Source organism: Dreissena polymorpha, chromosome 11, assembly GCF_020536995.1.
Source record: "Dreissena polymorpha isolate Duluth1 chromosome 11, UMN_Dpol_1.0, whole genome shotgun sequence".
Taxonomy (NCBI): Eukaryota; Metazoa; Mollusca; class Bivalvia; order Myida; family Dreissenidae; genus Dreissena; species Dreissena polymorpha.
Window position 1 is genome coordinate 25,248,895 of NC_068365.1, and position 27,898 is coordinate 25,276,792.

A 27,898-nucleotide genomic window follows, 5' to 3' on the forward strand; every position below is an offset into this window, starting at 1 on the left:
ACGACTGTTCTTATAACAAATCATGACTTAGGCAAAGGGTTATTGCGGTACTGTTTATTTAGTTTGGGTTCAAACAAATCGTCAATAACATGACGTACAGCGTGTATTGACAGTTTGATTTTAATTGCAATACAACACTATTTTCTACGCTTATTTCCACGTCATGTTGTTATTTCTTTACCTTTTGTTCTTTTTAATGTTTTAATCCGCAGACCACGCTTTGGCCGTTCAAATTCGGAGATGCAACTGTTAATTGATCGGGTTTGTTTCGTTTGTTCGCATGTAACACAGCGTAGGCTAATTAATGTGGTAATTTCTGTCAAAACTTGAATGCATGTCATTAAAGTTTGCAAGTAAGTTTATTCTTTTAGAAGGACTATGTCGAAAAACAAAGGCTTATTTAAACGCTCTCGGTTCCTGTTGCTTAGTGAACAAGTACCTGATGTCGTTGGGAGAGATCTAAACAACGCTACCAACGTGGTGATCGAACCCGCCAGGTGGACACCATATCCACTACGCCTCGACGACCTCTATACGTTATTTTGCTCCTATATGTTGGACTTTGCATAGGTGCATATTGTGATGATCATTTACATGAAATGATTCCCAGAGAGATGTTATTTAAAAAACGATGCAAGTACGTAAATTATATCAATGAAATATGTTAACTTTAAAACTTCTTTCATAAACCTATAAAAGACGGTGCACTGTTCGGGTATCAGGCGCTGAAATATCTTTTATTAAGCATTACACTTGATAGGAGATGTACTTCTGTCGCACGGAGGCACACGTTTTGTTTTCATAAACATTACCAGAATATGAAAAACAGACGACATTATCAATCCAAAATAAGCCGCTATAGTATGATTTTAACAATGCAATAAGCTGACACTAATGCTCTTCTGGAAGATTGCTTTTTATTGATTTTTCATCTGAAAATGAGAGTTCTGTATGGTAATAATACTATGTTAATGTTGCGATAATTGTTAAGTCTTTGACAAACCGTTATAACACGAAAAACGTTACTTTGAGGTAAATGGCTTGAGACACATAAACGCAATACATCAAGCACCTGCTTGCCTTTTTACTACTGTAAATTAGTATGCACAATCAACATATTAAAATTATTACAAATACATGTTTGTTAATAAATACTTAGCAAAGACACAATAATTCAGTTGGAAATCAGCCTTTCGTACCCAAGCTTTTTATTTAATACAACGATGTACATGGTCACAGCGTGACTGGGGAAATTAGACGTTACAACGTGTAATGGTACCGTATATACTTTTTGGTTAACATCCATCAAATGCAATATTTATTTTTATTTCGTTTCATTTCACTTTTTATGTCATATAATAACAAAATAGGTGCGCACGAGCCAACACAGTAATTGACCAACACGTATCACAACAATTTGGCTTTGGTTACATATGTGCATGTTGCTTTGTTGGTTTTGCTACAAGGGAAAATACACTATCAACAAGAAAACATTATTAAACTAGTACTGGGTTATTTATACCAGGGAGAAAGGATGCAACTGTATACAGAAGTATGCCATGTCTCCACATACATGAACATCGATTTACCTTGCGGTTATGAAGATAAGGATCTATGAATATCATGGAGTTAAGCTATAAGATAAGCCCAGCTACTAAGTTGCCATCCATGATCAAGTGCTAATTGTGATTTGTGACACATAAATACATATTTTCATATTTCCATCAATCAATGCCAATCAACCTGCGCTTAAATTGAAAAACAACAACAAAATAAAATAATTTATACATTTGGCAACATCAATACATAAAATAAACAAATATATAGATTCATCATATGAATGAGCAGTAAGAAAAATAAAGTTTGCCGCTGTATATAATTTGAAGATGGGCATTATTTTTACTAGTATCTTATCCTATTCAACCCCCCGTAGTGACGTCCCTCTCCCGTGATGAACCAGTGGAGCAGGGCAGCCAATTGTGAAAATTGTGCCCATGTGTTACGATTCATGGTTACCTCCCTTGTTCATAAACCACTTTTCCAAATTTAAAACCACCACGGTACCCAGCATAGCTCTAACCAAACGCAAACATGTAAATGGCATTTGATTATAATTAGTTTAAATGTTCGTTTCATAAATCCACTACCGGATTTGCCAACGGCCCATCTGTCCTGTCTGTCCGTCCGAAAACAATATGGAATCAGCGATACATGATAAGAACTTAAGCAAGGGTTATGAATCTTGATGTGTGGATATGGATGACCATATGGAAAATATGCAAGTTATTTAAAAAATGGCCTACAGATATTGTGGTTGCAGTGGTTACAGAAATTATTGAAAACTTATAAAACAGGCGAGAACACAAACCGTCCTAAGCTGGGTTGATGGAACCCAGTTTGTAGCTAGAGGGCAATATAATGAATATGCACGTTATTGCAGTTTTGTATGTATACACCTGGAGACTTTTCGAATGCAACACGTGTTCAAATCAATATAGCTCCCTTATTTTAGAACGGATATTATTGAAAGTTGAAGTCAGACTAATTCAACACATATCTAATACTTAATGCAAATTTAATTGAAATTGATCAACATTAAAATATCAAACATAACAAATTAAAAAAAAAACACTCACAAAGTAAAATTCTCAAAATCGTATATCGTAAAATAATAATGTGAAAAGTAAAACTCATAAACTTACACGTCTTAATGACCGACCGGCTTGCAACATTGCGCATGAATATTCATTCGAGCAATATTGTTTTTCTAATTAATGTTATGTTTTCCTGATGTAAAATCCCAACTAGAATAATTAAATTGGATGATTTTTCGAACGAAGCATTTTTCAAACTCAAAAATCTTAGTTATGAATAAATATTTTGATTTAAAATTGTATATGTGATCATTTGACTACAGTATGTACAAGCAAACGATAAAATCATTCATCCGTGACGATTGGATGCTTCAGCAAGTGAGGAAGGTTGGTAGCACAAGTGTTTTAAGAATGTATTAGAGCACCAGGTTCTCTTTTGCTTAGGTCACATAACCACGAGTGTTCCAATAGACTTGAAGCGGATATCCTTTTTGCGGGTTCCAATTGTAACATTTGCGACAGCAAATCGGAGCACTCTGTAAACAAGAAATCGAATATATGTGAAACAATAAAATTAATATATAGCATTTGATTATAACTGTTTTAGTAAATGTAAAACGTCAATTATTCTCCCAATACACTGACATCTAAAAACTCACAAAACATAAAAAAATGTATCAATTATACTTATATGATTCGTAGATATATCAGTTGATAGAGTACTGAAATAATTCGCACATATTCGTAATAATTCGTGTAATTCTCCTGTAGGCAGACATTCTTACTATATATGAATTAAATGCACCTTTTGACAGCGATATCCATTGAGGTAGGGTGTAGCCTTTCAAAATAACAGCATACAGTTGGGTGTAGGATTTAAAATGTGCGTGACTAAACGGATGTGACCCTGTCAACATGAGGTACATCATTACTCCACTGAAACAAAATAAGTTCGAGGGTCAATCAGTGCCTACACACCTATTAAAATAAGTTTGTAATGCCCAACAATTGGAGGAAACTCAAAGACTTGCTAAAAGCAATTTCAAACTTATTCATCGGCGTAGCGTCCCTTGCTTAATAGTCTTCTTATTTATTGAAAAAGTTTAGCTGACAATTTTTTTCATTCTGCAAGTGTTATTTTTATAGAATAATTTAAATAGCTTAAGGCTATAATTATATAATTGACCAACCTTTTTTCGCTGGGACTAAAATTGGGAAGTATTTTACAGCAATACTTTGATCAATTACCTCACATACATTTCTTGACCAAGTTGTTCCAAAAACTACCAGCTAGAAAATAAACCATATTCATCATTAACCGATTTTTAACATACAACCTTCATCCTGTACGCGAGTTCGTTACTTACGCTCGATTGTTCATTGTCGGCTTAGGTACGTCGGCTCAGGTACTTTTTTAGCAGTACCTGAGCCGACAACGAAAAATTGAGCGTTACTTACAGACTCCACACGTCAACGCTGGAAGTGTACGGCTCCCCCACGAACACTTCCGGTGCAGCGTACGCCGGGGATCCGCACTGGGTCCTCATGACGTCACCGTGGCGAGCGCATGCGCTTAGTCCGAAATCTTAAATACACATGCTAGCAATAACGCAAAATGTATTGTTCCTAGAAAATAGGACTGTTTATAATTTCTTCGTGTAAGACTTTGCAATAAAATTTGTCCAAAGAGATATTGAAACGAAAAAAATTATTAAGCTCAAAATGTTGAATTCAATGCAACGAGTGGAAATTGTTTTTTAAACGAAGATGACCGTCGAAACCTATTGAATATATTCTATTCTCACCATTAAGCAGGACAATGTATCAGAGCAATGACGTAAAGCAATACGAATTAAGTGTATGTTTACAAAAACAGAGCTTACATACCAGAGGGGGTAATCACTGGATAGGTAAGATGGCAACGTCCATGCCGAGACAGGTATTTTTCGCCATTTTATACCTTTCATATTTATTTTTTAAAGCCCCTCACTTTCCAGCGATTTCAGCAAGAAAGTTACTAGAGTTTATTTCGTAGTATTATTCGCCCTATATCTCGACTTTACCCGCCGCGAAATTGCTTAGCGGGATTACCTTTTTTTTTTATTCAATATAAAACATACAATGTAAATATTTGCATATTCGCAGCGAGTAAAGTCGAGATATAAAGCTAATTTTAACAAGAAAGAAACGCTAGTAACTGTTTAATGGCTGGAAAGCGAGCGCCATTTAAAAGGTAAGCACAAGTAATAAATGGTATAAAACGGCGTAAAATACCTGTCTCGGCATGGACATCGCCATCTTTACTACTTGTATCTTGACTACTCTGTATACGTTAAAGGGACCGTCCAACAGATTAAAAGCGTCGTTCGACGCGATTCGATATTTTGGGAAACTACGAGGATTGCTTAGATAGCTAAAAAATACCTACGTAATTGACGTGAACGTGGATGGCCGAGTGGTAAATTCGGGAGACATTTTACTCCAAGACTCCATGACTCTAGGGTTCAGTGGTTCGAGCCCTGTGGAGGTTAACGTTTTTTCTTCTTTTTTTAAATTGTATTCTTATTTTTTACTGGAGATTTTTAGTTCAAATGTTTAAATTTATCAATATAAAGAATTTAAAGCAGTTAATGACAAGCTTTAATACATGCCAAAATCTGTTGGACAGCCCCTTTAAGTAAAAAATATGTAACATGTTGTGCCTTATAAGTGTTGCCTAGTGCGCCAGAACGCTTCAACATACGGTACTTTTACCATACCTATGATTGTCACTGTTTTATCGCTGACTATCACGTTCTCGGGTTTAAGATCCCTAAAAACGAAAACAAATTCATTCAAATAACGTTAATAAGAAACACATTTAGTCGAATGTTTTATGTCCAACTTCATATATATATAATAAGATAATTGATATTTGATCGGGTATATGACTTATTACATATAACAATATAATAACAAAAATAGCAGGTACTTAAACTGTGATCATTTGGCGCTGTTATCTTAACAATTTCGTGGATAATATTTCGATAATTGTACAAATACTCAACGGCGTAAACAAATGCTCATTTTGTCAATCAAAGGAGTAAATTTTATAAATAGAACAAAAAGAGCTAACTTAAAAGTGTATAATCATCCGCCATTTATCGCTTTACGACTTAGATAAGACTAAACAGTAGTGGTGCCAACACTCATAGGTAAAGACGAATAGGCTGTCAATTGTTTGTATTGAAGATTGAAGATCTGCCTTTTTAAATGCCGTAAATTATAACGGGTTCTATCATTATCAATCTTTAAACTACCCTCCACAATTCAACACTGTCAAAAATGCGATTGGGCGCTTGTTTAAGTAAATGTTTAAATATTGTACATGGAAATTAACTGAATAATGCGCGAATTCGTATTTTGATGTTCCTTTAATGGTTTTACATTCTATTTTTAAGGAATATTTGACGACATAATAGAGCTTTGCTTCTCAATGAAAAATGACCATCTAAAGAGGTCTAGAAATTAATTGAATTTGTGATAAAAGTTAACAGTGGATGTGAAATTACTTTCAGATCAATGGATTATTATTCATTTGAGTGTATTCGGATGTATTTACAAAGCAACTTTGGAGCAAATTGAAAGCCTTTTTCGAATATCGACTTTCTTTAAAAAGAATACCGACTGTACATTGGAAGAGTAATGGAGCTTATGCAAATATTCATTTTGTGATACTTGTTACGAAATTTAATGGGATTTTAATTACTTTTTGACTATGGAAAAGCATACCAAGTAAATAAGACCACACAACTTAAGGACACATAGTTAATAAGTGAAGATTTACAGTAACATATAACTTATGTCCAAGTTAAGTGTTTTTATAATTAATGTTAACTTAATTGTATTCATTTTACGAACACACCAGTCATAGTATATGCAATTTTTATTTCAATTTGATGTCGAGAGATAAAAAAGTATTACTGTTTGAAAAGAAGACATAGGAATGGCAGAAGTGGAAAGAAGAGACGGTCAAAACAAGCTGAGCAAAACCATTCGAAACCGAAATTTGAAATTCAGCGTAGAGATCCATAACGACGGAGATGAACATGAACAGTACGATGAAGACTTTGAAACAGAAGAAGAGAACAATCTTGAAACAGCAGTGTCTAGAGCTGATGACGAAAGAAGCGGTAAAGAGGATGCAGAAAATCCGCCAGAAGAAGAGAGGATTGAAGTGACAAATACTGAAGTTCATAAAAATAATCACGAGATTAGTGAAACAAGGCATGAAACCGAATCATATGAAGTTGATACAGAACAGGAAATTATTGATAAGGGACATGAGGTTTCAAACGAGAAACGTGATATAAACGATAATCTTCATGAAACGCATATGGCAGAAAGTGATGTGAACAATCATCAAGATATTTCACCGTTCTCTTCACAAAATATAGAACACATTTCGTCCACGACGAAGAAAACGAACAGGGAGCAAAACAAACAAAAGACAGAACAAAATCATAAGGATAGATTAAACAACGAAACAAAAGATGCAGATTATAAGCCGACAAAACCCAAACCAAAGAAAATACCAGAAAAGGAGCATAAAACGCCAAGAGAAACTCGAGATAAGTTACCGGCCATTAACTCAAAACCCGAACATGTAAAAGGCCCGAAACGAAAATTCGACGCGTCGCCAAGGGACCAATCCGGGGACCGGTACGAAACTACTAGAGACGTCAAGTTACCACACTTGGACCAATCACCTAGAAGGTCGCCCAATAACCCACCTAAACTCCACCCTAGCAACATCGGTAAGAATTGAAATGCTATAATTATATCAATATCAAAATCAAAATATAAATTATATCAAAAGGTTTATATCTTGCGATCAAGAAGTGTATACTTTTGTTAATGATCTGTATATAAATTGCTCTTAACTTTAAGATTTTTGTTTTCATATTACTCCAAATTGTTTAAAAAAGACGTCATATAAAACCACTTGTTGGTCAAATAACATGGTACGTTTGTTCTATATGTTTATAATGCATTAATTGTTTACTAATGCGCATTTTGGAACTACAGTTATACACCCTAATGTTGAATTTTAAAATGTCAGATCATCGTTACGTTAAAAAAACGTTGCATAGTTTGAAGCTTATTATTAAATAATAATACGCAGGGATACAAAATAGATGTAAATATCAAAATGTTTTATTGTGTTGTACGATAAAATAACCACCTTGACTTTGCGTTAGAAGGATTTCATAAACGAAACTGGTCGTTCTCAATTGGCGAATGACGTAGCACTACTATATATCGGAATCACGTGCTTTGTACGCACCTGTGCACGACGCTGATCGCGTGCAGGTAGCTTACAGCCTCTCCCAACTGGTACACCATTGGCCGAGCCTCCGTCTCGCTCAGACACTTCCTGTCCAAAAGATGGAGTACAGACTTTCGTATTAAGATCATTAATTTGCGTACCGGGATGAACCCCACCCACCAACTCCCTCGCCTTCGTTCTATAATAAACTACCGTTATACCCAGCATTTACCTTATTAACGATTGATTAGTCTATAAACATGTAAAAATCCTTATTTTGCTCAAATATTCATTTATGTTATGTGTGACAAAATTCTGTCTCCCCACATGTATAATTTTTTAGGAAATGTGTGTTGCATTTTCATCATTTAAACATAATTATAAGTTAACGGTAGTTAAAATTCTTATTGCCAGTGGAAAGTGATTTTTCAGCTAATGTTGCATCAATGTATTTGCATTTTCCTTGTTTACTGAGTATCGGCTAATAATCAATTACCTGAAATTCTTATCCGATTTGTGGTAATTTTTTCATCCGAGATTTGATTGTGTTTACTCTGTAAACATTCTAACAAATTATCATATGTTATGGAATGAAATCTCAATAACTTTGTGATTATAAAAGTATCATATATCTAATAATTAATGCGTGTGTTTGACCATCCGGACTAATGCCGACGTGGTAAAATGCATAAACATCTTAAATGTTTAGCGTTGTTTAATGGCTCGTGAACAATAATGGTACATCGATGATTATTTCTTACCTTCTCCGGAGGTAGTCTTTAAAGCACTCGCCTTGCTGTAGACTCATAACTAGGTAATAATTGCTAGATGTTTCCATCATCTCGTACAGACGGACTATATTCTTGTGCGTTATCAGGCGTAGCGTTTTGGTCTCGCGTAGGAATCTGCATCGAGCCTCGTTCTGCTTCATCATCGTTTTCTTGGGTATTATTTTTATGGCAACCTGTTGCATATATAAGTGAACAGTATGCATATCGGCGATTGTTAGACCGGTGGCGTTTTCCAAATTGATTTTAGTGGTATTTATAAATCATTCACGAGGGAACTACTATCTTGTTATGCAGACTACTCGTCAGTAATTCGATATGTCCATGCAATTAGCTGGCATAGCAGCGAGGCTACCAACCTGTCGATGTTATTTTTTTGTTGTAAACGAAATGCTTTCTAGCGATACTTATTGTGGCGTATTTCACATGTACTTGTACTTTAACAAAGACATGGTAGGTTCCTGAGTAGTGGTTAATTGTTAAGTGTATTACCCTAAACTACAGTTCCTCTGGTGTTTTCCCAGATATTTAGTCGCTAGTAAGTTTCACCACTATTGAGACGAACCACAGTTTTAGGTGATTTTGAGCGGTAATACACGTGCATTTTTAAATGACACTGTCGAAGAATAAAATAACCCGTACATAAACCAGGCAATATATAAGAAAAAAAACGCCAGATCCCTTCTATGAAGAGCGAACACCATGCATATATTTACGTCGTTATTATGCTTAAATGTCTTCGACGCTATAATGCTTTAATTTATGGCCACTTTTAACGAAACGATATTGGTATATATAGTGCGAAATCCAATAAAATACGTGCCTATTACCGCGATCAATATGTCAAATTTTGATAAAAAAACATCGACATTGGTTATACCCTGCGAAGTGCGACATGCATGTAAAGCATGTCTCCGTACATATCTTCAACGTTGTCATAATTCAGTCATCAATGGCAGTATTTTTGTTTTGTGGTTTAGTGGTTGAAACATGTATACTTTATTGTTCACACCTAGTTTGTTTCACTTTTTTTTCTGAAGATACGTCTCCAACTTGATAATTGATTATCTGCTATAGATGGGCCATTTTTATTTGCATATAATTAACTTTAAAATCCTAATCGTTCTTATAGATATCCGATACATTCTTTTACGAAGAGATTCTGGAGTTTTATTGTTTGATTAATTGCGATTGACTGTAATGCTGGTTTTACGTTTCAGATAATAAATGTAATATAAATATTTTAACGAATTTTTACACACACATATATCATACATACATGAACACAATCATATATTAAATGAATGGGTGAATCAAGAATTTACATTCCTCTGATAGAAGTTTGATTAATAAAACATTACTATGTTCAGCTACTGATTCGGAACGTTTATTAGAAAAAGAAACGCGCCCTTCACATGGCTATTCAATACAAACGAGGGAATCGAAGTTTAATAAAGTAGTAGATCGATACGTCAACAAATCCGATGTAAGGCTGATGAGAAGAATATTGGAGAATGATCGAACGTGTGAAACCTAGAACGTTTATGATAGTGATTAAAGGAGTGAATGTCTTCATACCCTTATGCGATTGAGTGAATGACTCGGGGGAGGGGCGGGGGGAGAAGGTATTGAGTGATTAAAGCAATAAAACATAATGATGAAACGGACGAAATATTGTTAATTAGTAGGTTCATCTTTTGATTTAAACACTAATAAAGAGAACATAATATAGGAACACTTGTTAGCAGACGAACGGACAGACGGACGGACAAACGCAAATATTGTATCTGCACTTACTACAAAGACATATGTCTACTTACCTTTTCACCATTCGAGATCCTCTTTCCTAATCGAACTTTTGAAAACGACCCCTCCCCCAGAATCCGCCCAAGGGCATAGTCACCGACCTTCTTCCTCGAGTCAAAGTTGATAAACTGTTCCCGGAAACAGTCATCAAACGTCATTTCCTTAAAACTCCCGCACAGCGACCCCTTTTGGCGACCGTCTGCTCCAGCAAGTATTTCGCTTCCGTGACGAATAATTTTGGCACCATCGACCTCTGAAAATCCGGCATCTTTGGACATTATCCTAAACGATGATTATTTTTAAGTATGTTAATCTATCCCCATTGAAAAAAACCAGTTCAATTTAATACTTTACAAAAACTAAGCACATGTCAAAAACGCAACAAAATTGACATTCCAACCCATTTCAACAATTTATAACATCTCTTTATGTTACACCTTTTATAAACTATCGCCCTTCAAATTTTTTATCGTAAATATTTGATTTTCGTCATCTCTGTGCCTTAAGTCCTCAAGTTACCATAACACGAAAAATGTCCAACTCAACCAAACTTGTGAATAATAAAAGTGCTATTAGCTTCCGTTGACATTCTTGTTTATTTGCACAGTGATGTTTGATTTAAGGAGCGATACACAAATACTACAAATATTCGTAACAAAATGTATTATAGGAATGCAATGGACTCAATAAACTATAAAATGCAGGTACTAGACTAAACTTCAGAGCGTTCTTGCTAGATATGGCTTAAAACGTATTTATTATTTTAAGAAAGCTCATCATCATCATCGGCATCGTCGTCGTCATCATCATTATCATTATCCTCATCATCATCGTCTTCGTCATCATCATCATCTTCTTCTTGTTTTCATCATCATCATCTTCAACATTATCATAATCATCATCTTCACCACCACCATCATCATCATCATCATCATCATCATCATCATCATCATCATCATCATCATCATTATTATTATTATTATTATTATTATTATTATTATTATTATTATTATTATTATTATTATCATCATTATTATTATTATTATTATTATCATACTTATCATCATAATTATCATCATAATTACAATTATTTTATTTTTTTATTATTATAATTATTATTATTTTTATCGTTTATATTATCATTTCATGTTTAAGTAATGTGAATTCAATGACGCTGTGTTGTTGTTGTTGTTTTTTGTTATTAAGTTGCACATAAAATTAACCTTAAGAAAAACATAAAGAACTATACAACTACTAAAACTTGAAATAAAGTTTAACCTTAAAGCAAAGAAAAGCTATACTAAATTGACAGTAGTTTGATCAGAAGTTTTGTAGAGTACGTGAAATGGGTGTCCAATCTGATAAACAAACTGTTGAGCTATTCAAAGGAAACGCTGTAAGGAATTAAATGATCGGCTATTGAATTAATCAGCCATGACATTTGTGTAGCCTTTCAAACATTGCCAATTAAAGTTAATGGGTTGAAAAATATAACAGGCGAATGATCAGTGGAATTGAAGGGCTGATAAACTGATCCGAACACTAAGCTTAGTCTTTATTGTTTGCGGCTTTTTACTAGTGCACTCTTGCTTCTGCAATGTATCAAGTACATGTATGTTTCTTTTATTGTGTACCGTTCGTGCTTTCCGTTCTTTCTGTCCTTATTTCCTCCGCCCTTCTGTATTTACTACATTTCCCAGTTTTCGCCGTTTCATCGTCCCTGTCTTGACCTACATAACGTTGGTCCAGGTTTATGATGTTCTTTCTGCGTTCTTCTACGAATCTCTTCATTCCTTTTCAGTTGTTGCCTTGCTTCCCCCCCCCCTTCAAACTGTTGCCATCACTTTCTAACTTTCTAGTTTCACCTTCCTCTTCTTTCATTTCTACCATCATCCGTTTTAAAAAAAATCCAGACAACCATACGGTCTTCTTCCTTTCTTACGTTCCCCTTGTTTTCTGTCTTGTTTTCTTTCTCGGTTAAAAGTGTGTTTGATTATCATTCTTATATTCACCTTTCAACGGATTTCATTCGTGCTTCATTACTTCATTGCTTTTAGTCCTTAGCTCTATATTTTCTAATTTCTTTTCATCGAACAATAAGTACATGAATTATATAAATACAAACTATAACCTTTTTCCTCTATTATATTGATGTATCTTGACTAAACATTTTTTACCATATTTTGGTGACGAAAACGATTGTTACAAAGACACAATAGTTTAACGTGTATTGTTACTTTTTTCTCGTTTTGAGACTCATTTTAATCAGTTAAATACCCGGTATTGGGTGTTGTTGACAGCAACCATTTTAGACGTATTTCGCTATGAAAGCTTTATAACAGTAGCATAATGGGGTCATAATACGACGTATATATTTTATTTAGTGGTATCTTATACATGCACACGCCACATGGCCACGCGATATTAATATCGTGCGCTCGCACTAGTTAGTAAGAAAGTTATAACATAGCGACGAGAGAGATTCTACGAACAGTAGATATTACTTAGCAACGCGATAGCTAGTATGTGCGCACATATAATACTTGATAATAATAATCGTCTTGTCATAAATCTACTACATGATTCCTATTTTAATTGGTTAAATATTGCGTGTGCTTTTAATAGTTATATCTTGCGCACCTATTATTATCACGTGCACAGGTAATAGTATCGCTTGAAAACAGCTATTGCGTGCGGACGTAAACGCTATCGCGAGGGATCAAAATACTATGGCGTGCGCACGTAATATATGTCACGTGCGCGCGTAATATCTGTCGCGTGCGTATGTGAAAACTATCGCGTGAGCACGTGGTGGTATGGCAATGTTCTATTCCTTTGTCACCGTTCATTGCATTTTGACAACCTACTTCGAGGAGTCTGTGCCTTTGGTAGCCGTTGTTTCGTGGCTTGCCACACTGATGCCTACGATACGATAAGCGAAGCGTGAAGACTAAATAGTTTTTGATTCGACATACTGAACAGTTATGGCATCGATTTTTTAGATGATCTAGACAGAGCGAAGTGGATGATTTACTAGTTTAATATTTAAGTTTCTGTCAGAAGTGACATTTTTTATTGAATCCAATTGCAATAAATACATATCCACAAATTATATTTCGTGACCTTATCAACTTCTTGTATAACCACACATGAATGCACGTGAGGCGTTTCGTGGGAAAACCGCGCGTCATGCACGTGAGTTAAAGTGTCATCCCCATACGTAACCATATATGTTCACGATATCCTCTTTTTCAAGAAAGTATCTTCAATTCATAAGTCCACTATAAGCGGAAAATGTCGTTCTGGACCCTTTAAAGGGGCCTTTTCACAGATTTTGGCATTTTTTTAAACTTATTCATTAAATGCTTTATATTGATAAATGTAAACATTGGATCGTAAAAGCTCCAGTAAAAAATCTAGAAAAAAAATAAAAAAAGGAAAAGAACATTGCCCGGAGCAGGTTTCGAACCAGTGACCCCTGGAGTCCTACCAGAGTCCTGAAGAAAAAACGCATTAGCCTACTGAGCTATTCCGCCGTGTACACATTCATGATGTATTTTATAGCTTATATAAGCAATCTTCGTAGTTTCACAAAATTTAACGACAAAAACAGAACTCTCCAAATTATTCAATCGTTTCGCGTTGCAACGCTTTATAATTTTTAGGTTTTAAAATCGTCATAAGATGCATATAATGGCTATATTAGAGCATGGTTAATGTTCAGTATTACTGTTTCCTCACAAATATCATAACTAAAACGAAAACTTACGAATCTGAAACAACTTTTTTCAATTTTGTCAATTTACCAAAGCGTGAAAAGATCCCTTTAATCGTGTGCATAATAAATAAAGTCCGCTTTTCCAACGACACGCTCAAGTGTAGCCGCAGCGTCGTCCATTATATCAATGGGTTGCAACCCCTCTTACCAGTTCACTATGCAATGTATGGAGTTACCGTTCTTGATAGCACGCGGATGACATCTGATGATTCAGATTTATTGTCCCCTACCGGTTTCACCGGAGGGGACCTATGGTTTGCGCTCTGTTCGTCTGTCTGTCTGTCTGTCTGTCTGTCTGTCTGTCTGTCTGTCTGTCTGTCTGTCTGTCTGTCTGTCTGTCTGTCTGTCTGTCTGTCTGTCTGTCTGTATGTCTGTCTGTCTGTCTGTCTGTATGTCTGTCTGTCTGTCACACTTTTCTGGATCCTGCGATAACTTTAAAACTTGAAACATGGATAGATGGCAATATGGACATTATGCACGTCATTTTCATTTTGTTCCTACGTCAAAAATTCTGGTTGCTATGGCAACAAATAGACTAGAAATACTGCTGAAAATGGTGGTTTTCTGGATCCTGCGATAACTTTAAAAGTTCTTATTATTTTTTCATGAAACTTGCAACATGGATAAATGGCAATATGGACATTATGCACGTCATTTCATTTTGTTCCTACGTCAAAAATTGTGATTGCTATGGCAACCTTAAAAAAATAATTCTGAAAATGGTGGAATTTCTGACAATAGTGGAGCCGGTAGAGGACCATATTGCTTGACAATAGCCTTGTTTAATAAATTATTAAAGGTTTTCCTAGCATGAAGCGGATCAGTATTTATTCATTTAAGCATTCCTGGAATACGATCGGGACTCGTTGATATATAGACCACTTGATGAAGGATCATAAATTGTACTATTGAAAATCACTGTGTTGTTTGCAAAACACTGGCGCTAAGGGCGTAATGGCTGATGTACACACAAAGCAAATCAAGATCACCTTACAACAACACAAAAACCAAAAATATGAAGAAATAATGAAAAAGCTACTATTACATAATAAGTAATACAAACTGTGCATTATTAATGCCGTGATGGTGAAATGTACAAATTCCGATAGACTTTTTATTGTCTGCTGCAAATTCATCAGTTGCTACACACAGAAAAAATAGCACGTACGTGATATTAATTGAAAAGTTTATATTAAAGCAATAATTCTAACCCAGATCTTATTCAAATTGCCGTCGTAAATTATGCATTGGTAAAATGTGTGCGTCAACCATTTCCGACACATATAGACGAGTTCCGGTCTATTTGCAGATTCAAGATATGGTAGAACATCTCAATGTAAATTTCCATTGTCAATTTACTGTCAATAAGTGGTATACACGATAATTTACTAACGAATAGTGTATTAGTATGAACAATTGTGAACTATTTATTCAATACATTTATCTATTAAATTTCTTGTTATGTGAATTGTAAAATGTTCTACTTAATATTTGTTATTTCAGGCCATCAAATTTCATGAAGTGACATTATTGAACATCAATATAATATATTTTTTTTATAATTTTGATTAAGGCACTTTATGACAACTATTTAAAAATAGTCGGAAAAAAATGAGTTACAACGTTAGATAATCAAACACGTTGCGTCTTGCGCAAGCCTGATATGTTTAACGAATAAATGTTGGTTGGGGAAAAAGTGGTGGTTCACACATGAGAGACAAAAACAAACAAAGAGTTTAATGATAATACGCGTGTGTTTTTAGAACCAATTACCAATTTTTATTTTTATTAAGAGTTTATAGCATTTTTCTGTCTGGAGAATTACGAATAATTTGCATAAACGCCGTTAGTATACCGATGAAGTGCAGAAAAATCCTAGTAAATTCTTATAATTACGACGCAATTTATATAACAGGACTTTGTTTTATACTACAAAAGCACGCACGCACGCACGCACGCACGCACGCACGCACGCACGCACGCACGCACGCACGCACGCACGCACGCACGCACGCACGCACGCACGCACGCACGCACGCACGCACGCACGCACGCACACACACACACACACACACACACACACACACACACACACACACACACACACACACACACACACACACACACACACACACACACCATCATCTACCGTCACTCAGAAATATATCCTTTTTTTAAGTTTACCATTTGTAATTTCCTTGCCTAACGTTTAAAGGTTTAATATAAATATGCCCCTTTAATTTGGTAAATATCCAATCTTAAAACGCGCTTTGTTGTAATGCGTATATTATAATATGGTGAGACTGACGATGTACTATGTACTAGTCGTAATAAATATCTGCTCTATTCTGTAATGATGGTAGTTTAAAACTTATCTTTTTGTGTACTAATTTGAACATGAACTATAAATCTGATGATAATTTAAATCTAGCATAACGTGTTTAGCTTGACTTTGCAAGTTTATGATATTTGTTGTTGATTTTTTTACATAAAAATTACATTATTAACATTAATCAAATATTCGTATATATATAGCCATATTTTGTTCATAGTTTGTAATTACTTGTATTCATTTTTAACCACTTTCCCGTGTAGATTGAGCCATTTGAATGGAATGTCGCTGTAGCATCATGAATATCATGTTTATGGGTTATGTACAGGGACAGAAACTATTTGAAAATACCCAGTTAACACTAACACATGTTTATAGCCGCTTTATGTACCGCGTACCGAACGCCAATTAAAGGACATTAAAAGTAAAACCATCACAATTAGGTATCATACACGTAAAAAAACTATTGAATACCTGATCTGTCAGTTAATTAAAAAGCATGGACTACATTCAGTCTTTCTTGGCCTCTTAAATAGCATTAAGCCTTATTCGATGCGCAATTCAAGTTGTAGACAATATCTTTTCCGCATTAAATACTCGTGGTATCAATAAAACCTTGTAAGGCGAAAGGAAAAAAATATGAAAGAGAGAATGAACCATTGATGGTAGATGGATTAATTTATAATATGAATTATTGAACTGATTTGCCAACTGGTATGTTAATATTGTTTAATCTTTGTTTGACTCGCATTGCGGTTACTTTTACCTGAGATAAACTTTTCAACTTGACCGAATAACATAAGAGTTTCGGTGCCAATGTTTTTAGCGCTGACGACGTTTGAACGCCTTTCAGCGGTTACACAAGATGTCAGAAACTGTCGGACAGATCGCGAAAAACTGTTACTTGTTTCTGTCCCGGGAAATACCGCGGGCGGTGTTCGAAGCATTTACATGGTCTATTATTTATTCATTGCACATGGGATACTGTTGAAAGTTTACCGCACGATGGGTCAAAGTGTTCCATAGAAACGATCTATATAAACATCACGCATCATCTATGTTGCCATTACTTATTATCCGGGTTTCAGTGTGGACGACATCCTTGGAGCATTTTCGGATAAGACGCCGGACTTAAAACGTTCAACAAAAACAGTTTAACTAAATAAATTTAAATAAGGATATATACTTTCCGACGAAGTTCTTTTCTTGAGTAAATGTTCAATAGCAAACGCAGATAACAAGAAAAGTGTTTTACATACTTTTCAAAAAGACAATCAAGACGCTCAGTTGAAGCAATTTAGTGCGACAATTAACTGTCGCTGCGCAAACATTTGATCAGCAAATATATCTGATGCGTTTTCCTTCTGTAAAGGAAACGCGGACGAGAAAAAGATTATTTGATAGTGAAATCAGAGAATACATATTATGTTAGGTGAAATTTGCTGCAACTGAAATTCACATGCGTTTCGCTAAAAAGTGCATGGTATTATGCTTCGATATTAAATCAGTCCATTAAGAAACAGAGAAATACTTTATGCGATCACATATATGTATATATAAGAACAGTTTTGCACGAGGAAATAGTGTCTGCAACGAAAGAACAACGCTTATTGTGTGGTGGTAATTTAACGTCGAATTCACAATGACAGTTTCAGTGAAAGTACGCACGAACGAATCCGGGGAAATCCCCATTCAGGCACGAATTCGAGGTATGTGTTAACACTTTGTAGCAAACTTTAAGTTGCTTATTAGAGTTGTATGTGGATGTATTGTAGATCTCGTTTTTGTAGAATAACATTATCATCCGGATGACGTTAAAGCGACTTGTTCACAGTTTTTTTTCAAAAAGTAAAATAATAATTTTCTAAAATGCAAAAACAGAATGTGCGTATTACATTCAAAGAAGCAGAATAACACTTAAATAAATCTAGAAATATATGTTATTTTATTGATAATCATTAATCGCACTAGGAAAACATTATACTTTGTTACGCTTTTTATCGATAATTTAGCTAAAGTCTGTATTACAGACATTGTGTTTTTTTAAACTAAATTCAAAAGCCTGTGTAATGAAGTGGTAATGCGGACGTTTTTGCTTCAACGTGCCATGGGTTCGAACCTCTGGGCATAGACATTTTTATTTTATCTTTATTTTATCTTTTCCTTGTTATCGTAAGCATGTATAACTGTTCTGAATACTACAGTTGTTTTTGTAAGTTAATTTAAAGGAGTTAAAACAGGATAATCTGTGAAAAAATCTCTTAAAAGCTCTTTAAACGTAATATAAAGTGCTTTTCAGCTTATCTATATATTAACACATAGTGTCTTGTTAAATAAAGAAACTCTTTCTTTAAACTTTTTAAACATAACGATAAAAAAGGGTGCACGGCAGTATCGCTGACGATGTAGCATGCGATATTTGTCTATGGTTTCTGTTTGTAGTTGAGATATCAAGTTTATGCAATTGGAAGGCTTAACCGTATTTAACCCATTTATACCTAGTGGACTCTTCCATCCTTCTAAATTGGATTATTTTTTTCTCCAAAATTAGGGATGTCTTGTATATTTATTTCTATATTTAGAATATTTCTTACAGAAATTCCTTTATGATGCGGCGTCTCATCTGGGTCTTCGCTGTTTGCCTAGGCCTTTTTTTCTAGACGATAGGCATAAATGGGTTAAACTAGTTATTCGCATTCGAAATTAACAACGTGTTAAACGTGATTTATATCTATATTAGAATGAATATAAATGCTACACTTCTAGTGCACGATCGACTGTTTATGATGTTAATGTTATTTCTATGGCAACATAAAGCATCAGTAATGAGTATGTAAATGTCCCTTCGCGGCAATTTAAATACTGAAAGACGCTCTTCCGTTTCGACTATGAATTTTTAATAAGCAGTTATTAAATATTACACTCGCACGCAGATTTACATTTTTCATTAGCATTGTTTCTGGATTTTTTTTATAGAGCTAATCAATTACTAGAGTAGAAACATTTTCAATAATTATTAGTTGAAATATTTAAGAGACTTAATTGTTTTGTAGATTGTAGTGAAACTTAATGTACATAAATTGTAGGGTATTTTTGAACATATTAGTGATATTATTATTATTTCGTTTGTCTTCTTCTGCTTTTATATGAATCTTTTTACATTTTCCCGATAAATGTATCGGTTGCTATGGTAACTGTTTCATTCCTCGTGTGTTACGGGAAACAGGAATGAGTACCTCAGAGTTCGATGTTATTCACACTCGTACAATTTCAACCGAATCAATGCGACATCAACAAAAATGTCAAACAATCAAACTGATAGATTTGCAAGGGTACTGGTTTGATAGTCTTAAACTGATTACTTTCGCAAACATCATGTTCCTTAACTGAGATTGACATTTCAAACATCATGTTCCTTAATTGAGATTGACATTTCAAACATCATGTTCCTTAACTGAGATTGACATTTCAAACATCATGTTCCTTAACTGAGATTGACATTTCAAACATCATGTTCCTTTACTGAGATTGACATTTCAAACATCATGTTCCTTAACTGAGATTGGCATTTCAAACATCATGTTCCTTAACTGAGATTGACATTTTAAACATCATGTTCCTTAACTGAGATTGACATTTCAAACATCATGTTCCTTAACTGAGATTGACATTTCAAACATCTTTGAATAAATGGATTCACGCCGAAATAGGAAAAACTATCAAAACGCCTGGAGAAAAGTTGAAAAGGTTGATTCCAACTTTTCAACAAAGTTAATGATAATGCATTTTTCGATAAATCTGTGAAATATGCAATGTCAATTGTCAAGTAAGATACGAGGACATGTGCCAATTTTGGTATTAAAGACATATTAAATCTTACGTACAACTGCACCTACCGTAACATTTATTTTAGAATTAAATTTTACAATAATTATTTTTGCCCACAAATATAAATATGTAAATGTAAAAAATGTCAATATATTATGATTTATAATATACGATCAATTATCTCGAAAGTAACTAACAAATAAAAAAAGCTATATTTACTGAATAAGACAACATGAGTAGCTTTAGACAATGAGAACACGATTTCTATTCTTCATGTAAAGGTGCCGTATAAAGATTGTGACAGCTTATCTCTCACTTTAATGTTTAATGATATGTAAGCTCACTGTGCATGTAATGGTAACTGACTTATATATGGTCTGACCCACACGTGGTAAGCATGTAGTAGGTCAATTACCTTGAATATGGTCTTAATGATTTACATTCAGAAAAAGTAACGATTGATTTATTGATTTAGGAACGACGTCCATTTTGTTAATCACGTCAATCTTGGCTTAACTACAACATCTACAGGCACAATTCTTATCAACGTATAAAACATTAAGGATGTAATGAATGTCTTAACCTTACTTTACATTTATAAAAAAAAACAACAACAAGGAAATGCCAGCATTCGTTGATCACTCGAAGTATCAAAAATGCACAAATTTAACAGATTCTGATTTACCTGCAGACTCATGTATATAATGTGTGTACAATTATTCCGCACGTGCCGCCCGTGAAAGATCTTCGTAAGGTCACGTGATAAACTCATGATGTTCAAACCCTGTATTAAATGTTTGGTCTTTGAGTAAGATTATATATGCATGTAATCTGATGTAAACTTGGTTGCTAATCACTTGTTATTTCTTTGTAAAAGTATATTAATCGCAATTTACCTTCATTGATCCACGAGAATCGTAGCATTTTTGCATCTGATACAAATCCTAAAATAAACTCAAATGTTTGTAAGCATTCACTTACAAATAAAAATAATATTATAGTGACAAACAAGCATGATAAATGGGCTCGATGTACAACTTAAGCGTTGCCGTTCCAGTGAAAACGTGTTTCTTTATGGCGATGCGTTGTGATATAAAATCTGTCTATTAAAAAGTCGACCGCAGAAAAATCAATCAATTAAATCTTACAGACACCATAAAACACAAGTAAGCGTCAATCAAGTGCAAATCGTTGTTTGTATAGTAAAGATTAAAACATACGGCATCGTTTCTCCATTTATTTGACTTGCAGTAAACTAAATGGATCTTTTTATAGCCGTCCAACAAGTACAGGTAAGGTTAGCTACATAATTATATGTCTTAATATTTCCATATTAACGTTTAACGTAGCAAATATTTGGTACATTGGTGCATTTTTGTATTAAAATAATGTTTTTTATAGTTAGTATGGCTATTGGAAATCCAAATTTATGCTGTGCATATTCGAAGTGCTATAAACCACTTAAATCTTGTTTATTTTGTCCTGAACAAAATAAACCGACTGACGCCATCAGCGTTTGAAATATAATTATCTACTAAAGCGTTTTCCCACAAATATGTTAAACGTTTAAATGCATAAGCGAACCATCTATATTAATACCAATGGCTTGAAGTTTTAAGCCTCTTTCTGAAGTGAGCGAGGAGGCTAGCAGTAGAAGAGCACAAAGCTCGGCGACAAGATAGAGGCCATATGTCTATACGCCTCTCTGAACACCTGTTACTATGGTTTCAGGGCCGGGACCAGCACACTACCAGTTGCCGACGACCGTCGGGAGGAACCAGGCGGACCTTACGAAGAAGTTCGCGCCGGCGTTCTCGTTTGGATCCCGCTCTTGGTGTAAGTATAACAAATCTAAACTAGTAAGTTATTATCGAACATATTTATTTAGGCTCGATTACATCGAAAGCCTGTCTTTTGTCAATTTTAAGCTATACTAAGTGTAAGAGAATGAGCTTTAAAAGTCACGGGTGTGGCCTTATATTCTTAGATTCTTACCAGCTATGTAACCTTCGTAGTTTTAAAGAGAACTACGCATGAAACATTCCCTTGTTATTAATATCCGACATTTTTGTGCACAATTGAAGGGACAATGATCTAAAATAAAAATATATCAATATCGTTCACTTACTGCTTTCTTCTGAAAACCGCGGATTATTTTTTTTTTATTTAATTTCACCCACAGATTATCGTTGCGTCGTCATGTAAATCAAATTCTGTACATATCTAGTAACTCAATTATTTACAACTTCATTAAAAAGCGAGCGTTGGTTATTATTTCCTGAAATTATGTATAGAAATTTACCTGACGCCATTAATCAAGATGTCATAAGCTTTCAAAGCATGCGTGGAAACACCTCGTTGATGGTATACGGCACCATGTCATATACATTTATAACAAAGCTCACAATCCACTAAACACAATTAAGATTTTGCAATGCAATACGATTATTATAAAATATTTACTAAAAAGTAATTGATTGTTCATCGATACAAAGATGTTGTTCATAGCGTCAGTGAATAACTTTCAGTTAATGTCAGTGAATGATGTATTGTCCTTTTTGCAGTTATTGTCATTTATCAGCCAATGCAATTGCATTATCATGTTAATAATTTATTAATACATCGCGTATTGTTATCTAACAATACTTATAAAAAAATCTCGTTACGAATGGGATTATTATGATTTAGTTAAACATTAATTTCCCTCCCTTATGTACAGACCACATAAATATGCGTCAGTTGCTGTTTAACCCATTTATGCCCAGTGGACTCTCCCATCCTTCTTAATTGGATCATTTTATTTCCAAAATGGGATGTCTAGTATATTTATTTCTATATTAAGAATATTTCTTGCAGAAATTCCTTTTTTAAGCAAACAGCGCATCATGCGGCGTCTCATCTGGGTCTAGGCTGTTTGTCAAGGCCTTTTTTCTAGACGCTATGCATAAATGGGTTAAAATGTAAATTACGGTTGAATATATTTTAATTACCTATTTCATTACAAGATATAAAGGGCAACCTATTTGCTCAAAACATGTTGGTAGGATCGATTACATTTGAAAATGAAAACAGTCAACACAGCTTAGATATCTTTTTACTAGAATGCCTCCTTTAGTTGCTTTCTGAAAGTTACCACCAAAGATTGTAAGAACAATCTCGATGAAAACCCGTGTAAAAGTGCGTGTGTTTCTTTACAGCATTCAAGTCGGACAGCCCTGGTCCTGCCTACAATCCAATGTTCAGTTCATCCCAGAAGGGTACACCGTCGTTCTCCTTTGGATACAGACCCAAGACCCCGGGTTAGATACACACATTTTATTGTATTAAATTTCATAATAAAAACCTTCCAATATATTAACATTGTTGCACTCTTTCAAACAATCTTACCCAGTTTACAACGTTAATTGGAACCTCCGAAGGATTTAACGGTTATCCAATAATTTATTGCAAACTCCCATTTCTCACACAGGAGGGAAGCCCATATTTTTTATATAGCATATATTTAAAAACAATGGGCTTCCCTCCTGTGTTTTCGCAAACATGGATTAATTTTTGTTACCATCCTCGCAACATCAACTATGCATTGAGGGGCAGACATACACAGAACTGTTTCATCACTATAGGGATTATGGGCCGTTAACAGCAATACATGAAAGAACATACACTGTACATACATGGCCAACGATAATTGAACATCGCCGTTCATTGACAATTTCTTTTACATATGTACATTAAAGCTGCCATAAATGTTTGGCATCAATAATTAAAGCGGAAACTCTCTGTGAACTCTGAAGCATACTAGTTTTGGTACTGACGAATACAACATGAACTATGCGGTAATGTATTGACTGATTAAGGATTTACCAATAGGTCGGAGTGCATTTATTTATCAGACTATCAAGTGATTCTTATCAAACAATAGCAAATTGAAAGTGACGTTTTGAAGCATGCGTCGATATTTATACAGACATGCGAATAAACGTGTAGGCTATTCGTTATTTACTTAGTAAAAACCCAGCTCAAGCTTCATTCATTTGAGAGAAGTTAAGGAATTGATGAAACACTTTAAGTAATATCAATATTTCACGTATGGCCGATCTCAACCTGTCAACATATACATTAATTATGCCTTTTTTGTTTTTAACAGTTAAGAAAGACATCGTACCGGGACCGGGAGCGTATGACACCGCCAATATGGCGCCCACATGGGAGCGCAAGGCGCCCGCCTTCTCCATGGCGTATCGGAACAAGCTGCGCTCCGTGGACCAGGCGCCGCCGCCCAACACGTACCTGCTGCCGTCTACCCTCGGGAACCGCGTCCCCCACCAGCCGGGAGGTATCGCAGTCTCCATGTATGAGCGGCGGGAGAAGCTCGGGTACGCAGAGGATCTTGCGAAGACCCCTGGGCCTGCGGGATACACGCTTCATTCTGACAATTCAACAAAAAAGAGAAGCCCGCAGTTTTCGATGCTAGGAAGAAACTTTGTACCGACGAAGTACAATCCCGCCCCTGGACCCGGGACGTATAATCCGCAGAACGTAACCAGTCACCTGGAACGCAGTCCAAAGCACGTGATTGGCGTTAGACACTCGGAGTTTGTTATGCCTACCATAACACCGGCGGATGTAGACTAACGAATGACTTGGCTAGGAATTTTTATTGTTTTAAGTTTTTCATGAACTTTCAACGTCCTCCGATGGCAACGTGTCGTGCGTGCCCCAAGCTGGGTGCGTAGAAGTTGTTGCTGAAAACAACCTTCGATAAATGTTATGTAACTACGCCATATTTTTAGAAAATGCACATCAACAGTATGAACATTTTGTTTTGTGCTTCTTCTATCTCTAGTTGCTAGGTGACAATGAATTCCTATAAGTGGCTAATTGGCTTTTTTAAAGAACCTGTCTGGTGATATAATATTATACCATTCAGCTTTTGTGGTATAGTTCGTCCACGTTGATGGTATGTTTATACATCTATATTTGCTCAATATGGTGCACTTGTCATAGACTGAGAGATGAACATTCGACTGAGAGATGAACATTCGGGTACATATTGCTTAAGTATCTTTTACATGGTAACATCAGAATTATTGTTATCCTTTAAAGAGATATGCTCGTTCTTGTCAACAATATAAATGAAATTAGTGATTTTATAATCATGTTTATATACGCATATCAACTCTTTTTATTATATATCATGCTACATACGTCGACTTCGTTGAATTATGTAATAATGTTGAATACTTTTTTTCTACAGATTCAAGAAAATATATATAGTAGTTACAAGTTTATTGATTTTTTGACGCTGTTTTTAACTTACAAAATAACTGTTTCAAGGTAATTGTACGTTTATATGCCATTATTAACAAAACGTTGGCATGTTTTAGTCGTGTTTTGTGATATTTTTATTAAACGCATGCATTCAATGTTATACTTAGGTGTGTAGAATATTCCTTTATTTAACTAATTCTGTGATATCTCTTTTAATATAATAGACATTATCATGTCTTGAGTTTGTATAATGTGTGATGTTGTCCTGAATACCATTTACGCATGGGTCATTCTCTGTGAAAAAGGGTTTTAATGCATGTGCGTAAAGTGTCATCCCAGATAAGCCTGTGCAGTCCGCATAGGCTAATCAGGGACGACACTTTCCGCCTTAACTTGAGTTTCGGTAAGAAGAGACTTTCTTGAAACGAGAAATATCACGAAAGCGGAAAGTGTCGTCTCTGATTAGCCTGTGTGGACTGCACAGGCTAATCTGGGATGACACTTTACGCACATGCATTAAACCCTTTTTTCACAGAGCACGGCCCAATTTTATTAAATTAATACTTACGTTGACATTTATATATGTTTGCACAATTCCTTTGTTCATCTTTTGTCAGTATTAAAAGTATTCTCCAGTCTTTTTTATTTGCGAGTGCCTATGTTCATTTTTAATTAATTGTATTAGAATAGTGTAACATTTAATTAGCCTGTAATTATGTTTGATGTAATGAAGGGATATACAGTATTTAATTGAAAATGTATTTATATATACAGTATTTAATTGAGGATGTATTTATTTCAATGCTCGGTATTTGAGGGTCATTTAGAATAATCACAAACCAATAAAAATACGGAAAGAAAGAACTAAATGTTATTGAAATAATAACTCTGAACAAAACAAATGAACCTGTTTAAAATACTGTAATCAATAATACACTGATCTTTATGCGTTTATATGAGTAAACGAAACATAAACGTTACGTCGCAATGTGTCTACAACACTGTATCTGTATAATTATGAGTACAAGGATGTTTGTTTGAAAACAAAGCCGATAACAATCTTCTGTTTAAAGTCGCATCGAATCAAATCTCATACGTCAATTTCATTTGTTCACTAAATATATATATAAATACATTCTTATTTAATTTTGTAATGAAAATCAGTTAAAAGCACTGATATATCTATTAAAACGTGTATTGTTCAATTTTCTTACATGGCAACATAAATGGTCTCTGATGTTTATAGTAACTACAAGATTCTCATCATAATCATTGGATTTCGCGAAAGGAGTAATTCACTATATTCATCTTGCGTATTCACTATGTTCGAAAGTTTATATGAATGTTGAGAATACTTTATATATATTTAAAGGAATATGTTCGGAATACTTTAGAAAAATTGAACACAATTCAGTTAATTCAGTGTTTATATGTTGTAAACATTTGTTGTGTTTTTGTTTTTATATAAATATATAACATAACTGTTCGATATTAAAGCCATATTTTACTTCTAAAAAGTTCATTTGTTTTAAAATTTGTTCATCATATTGATGCATTTCATTAGGAATGTGTGTGAAGTAAGCGAGAAAAGAAAATGATAAAAGAACGTTGAACGCTATTGATCGCTACAGACTTAATAACACTACCAGGATTTAGGATCAACGGGGTTTTCAGGGGTTTACAGAATGTAAACACACAGTTAGGAACTTTATTTTTGCAAATATCTCACGTTATTGAAATACATTTGCAAAAATCTTTAGCGCATAAAAGACAGCTTTTCATGCAGTTTATATAAATATAGTGTCCATCAATTTTTAGATAAGTCATGTCAAAAACACAAAGACATGTTAATTTATGAGAATAAAAGCTGTCAAAGTAATCAGAAATATTTTGGAATTGTTGCAAAAACAAGATGACACTTAAACGCTGACCTGAATGCACGGACAACTAGTATTGAAGATGTTGACCATTTAAGAGTCAAACTCAGTCTGGAAAATGTCAAGATAAACACTCTGACCAAGTTTCATCAAAATTGAGTCATAAATGTGGCCTCTAGACTTGTAACAAGTTTTAAAGCTTTAACATTGTGACCTAGTTTTTGGAAGCACGTGATCCACGTTAAATTTCGGCCAGATATAATTAAAACAAACAGTCTGACCAAGTTTTATCAAGATTGAATCAAACATTTGACTG

General features: G+C 34.6%; 2 protein-coding genes across 5 annotated transcripts; one reads left to right on the forward strand and one right to left on the reverse strand.

Moving 5' to 3' along the window:
- Nucleotides 1–1,064: 1,064 nt before the first annotated feature.
- Nucleotides 1,065–11,161, reverse strand: LOC127851128 (hormonally up-regulated neu tumor-associated kinase homolog A-like). 3 transcript variants are annotated; one of them, XM_052384693.1, is made up of 8 exons: nt 10,934–11,161; nt 10,511–10,749; nt 8,664–8,866; nt 7,921–8,010; nt 5,354–5,406; nt 4,053–4,179; nt 3,400–3,530; nt 1,065–3,130 (listed from the first exon to the last, which is right to left on the reverse strand). In XM_052384693.1, the coding sequence occupies exons 2-8, from the start codon at nt 10,652–10,654 to the stop codon at nt 3,000–3,002; spliced, it is 879 nt and encodes a 292-aa protein (XP_052240653.1). In that variant the 5' UTR covers nt 10,655–10,749; nt 10,934–11,161; the 3' UTR covers nt 1,065–2,999. The 3 variants fall into 3 exon arrangements, with proteins under 3 accessions (XP_052240653.1, XP_052240651.1, XP_052240650.1); XM_052384691.1 differs by having other exon boundaries at nt 10,511–10,778; XM_052384690.1 differs by having other exon boundaries at nt 10,511–11,161.
- Nucleotides 5,883–27,222, forward strand: LOC127851127 (uncharacterized). Of its 2 annotated transcripts, XM_052384688.1 has the most exons (5): nt 5,883–7,390; nt 18,256–18,315; nt 22,166–22,270; nt 23,632–23,733; nt 24,582–27,222. In XM_052384688.1, the coding sequence occupies exons 1-5, from the start codon at nt 6,580–6,582 to the stop codon at nt 25,067–25,069; spliced, it is 1,566 nt and encodes a 521-aa protein (XP_052240648.1). In that variant the 5' UTR covers nt 5,883–6,579; the 3' UTR covers nt 25,070–27,222. The 2 variants fall into 2 exon arrangements, with proteins under 2 accessions (XP_052240648.1, XP_052240649.1); XM_052384689.1 differs by lacking the exon at nt 18,256–18,315.
- The last annotated feature ends 676 nt before the right edge of the window (nt 27,223–27,898 follow it).

Coding starts and splice junctions, on each gene's coding strand:
- LOC127851128 (XM_052384691.1), bottom strand. CDS start 10,774: ATGTCCAAAGATGCCGGATTTTCAGAGGTCGATGGTGCCAAAATTATT. Junction 8,867..10,510: donor GGATCTCGAATGGTGAAAAG/GTAAGTAGACAT, acceptor TATATGCAACAG/GTTGCCATAAAAATAATACC. Junction 3,131..3,399: donor ATGGATATCGCTGTCAAAAG/GTGCATTTAATT, acceptor TCTTGTTTACAG/AGTGCTCCGATTTGCTGTCG.
- LOC127851127 (XM_052384688.1), top strand. CDS start 6,580: ATGGCAGAAGTGGAAAGAAGAGACGGTCAAAACAAGCTGAGCAAAACC. Junction 18,316..22,165: donor CATTCAGGCACGAATTCGAG/GTATGTGTTAAC, acceptor CTATGGTTTCAG/GGCCGGGACCAGCACACTAC. Junction 22,271..23,631: donor GTTTGGATCCCGCTCTTGGT/GTAAGTATAACA, acceptor GTTTCTTTACAG/CATTCAAGTCGGACAGCCCT.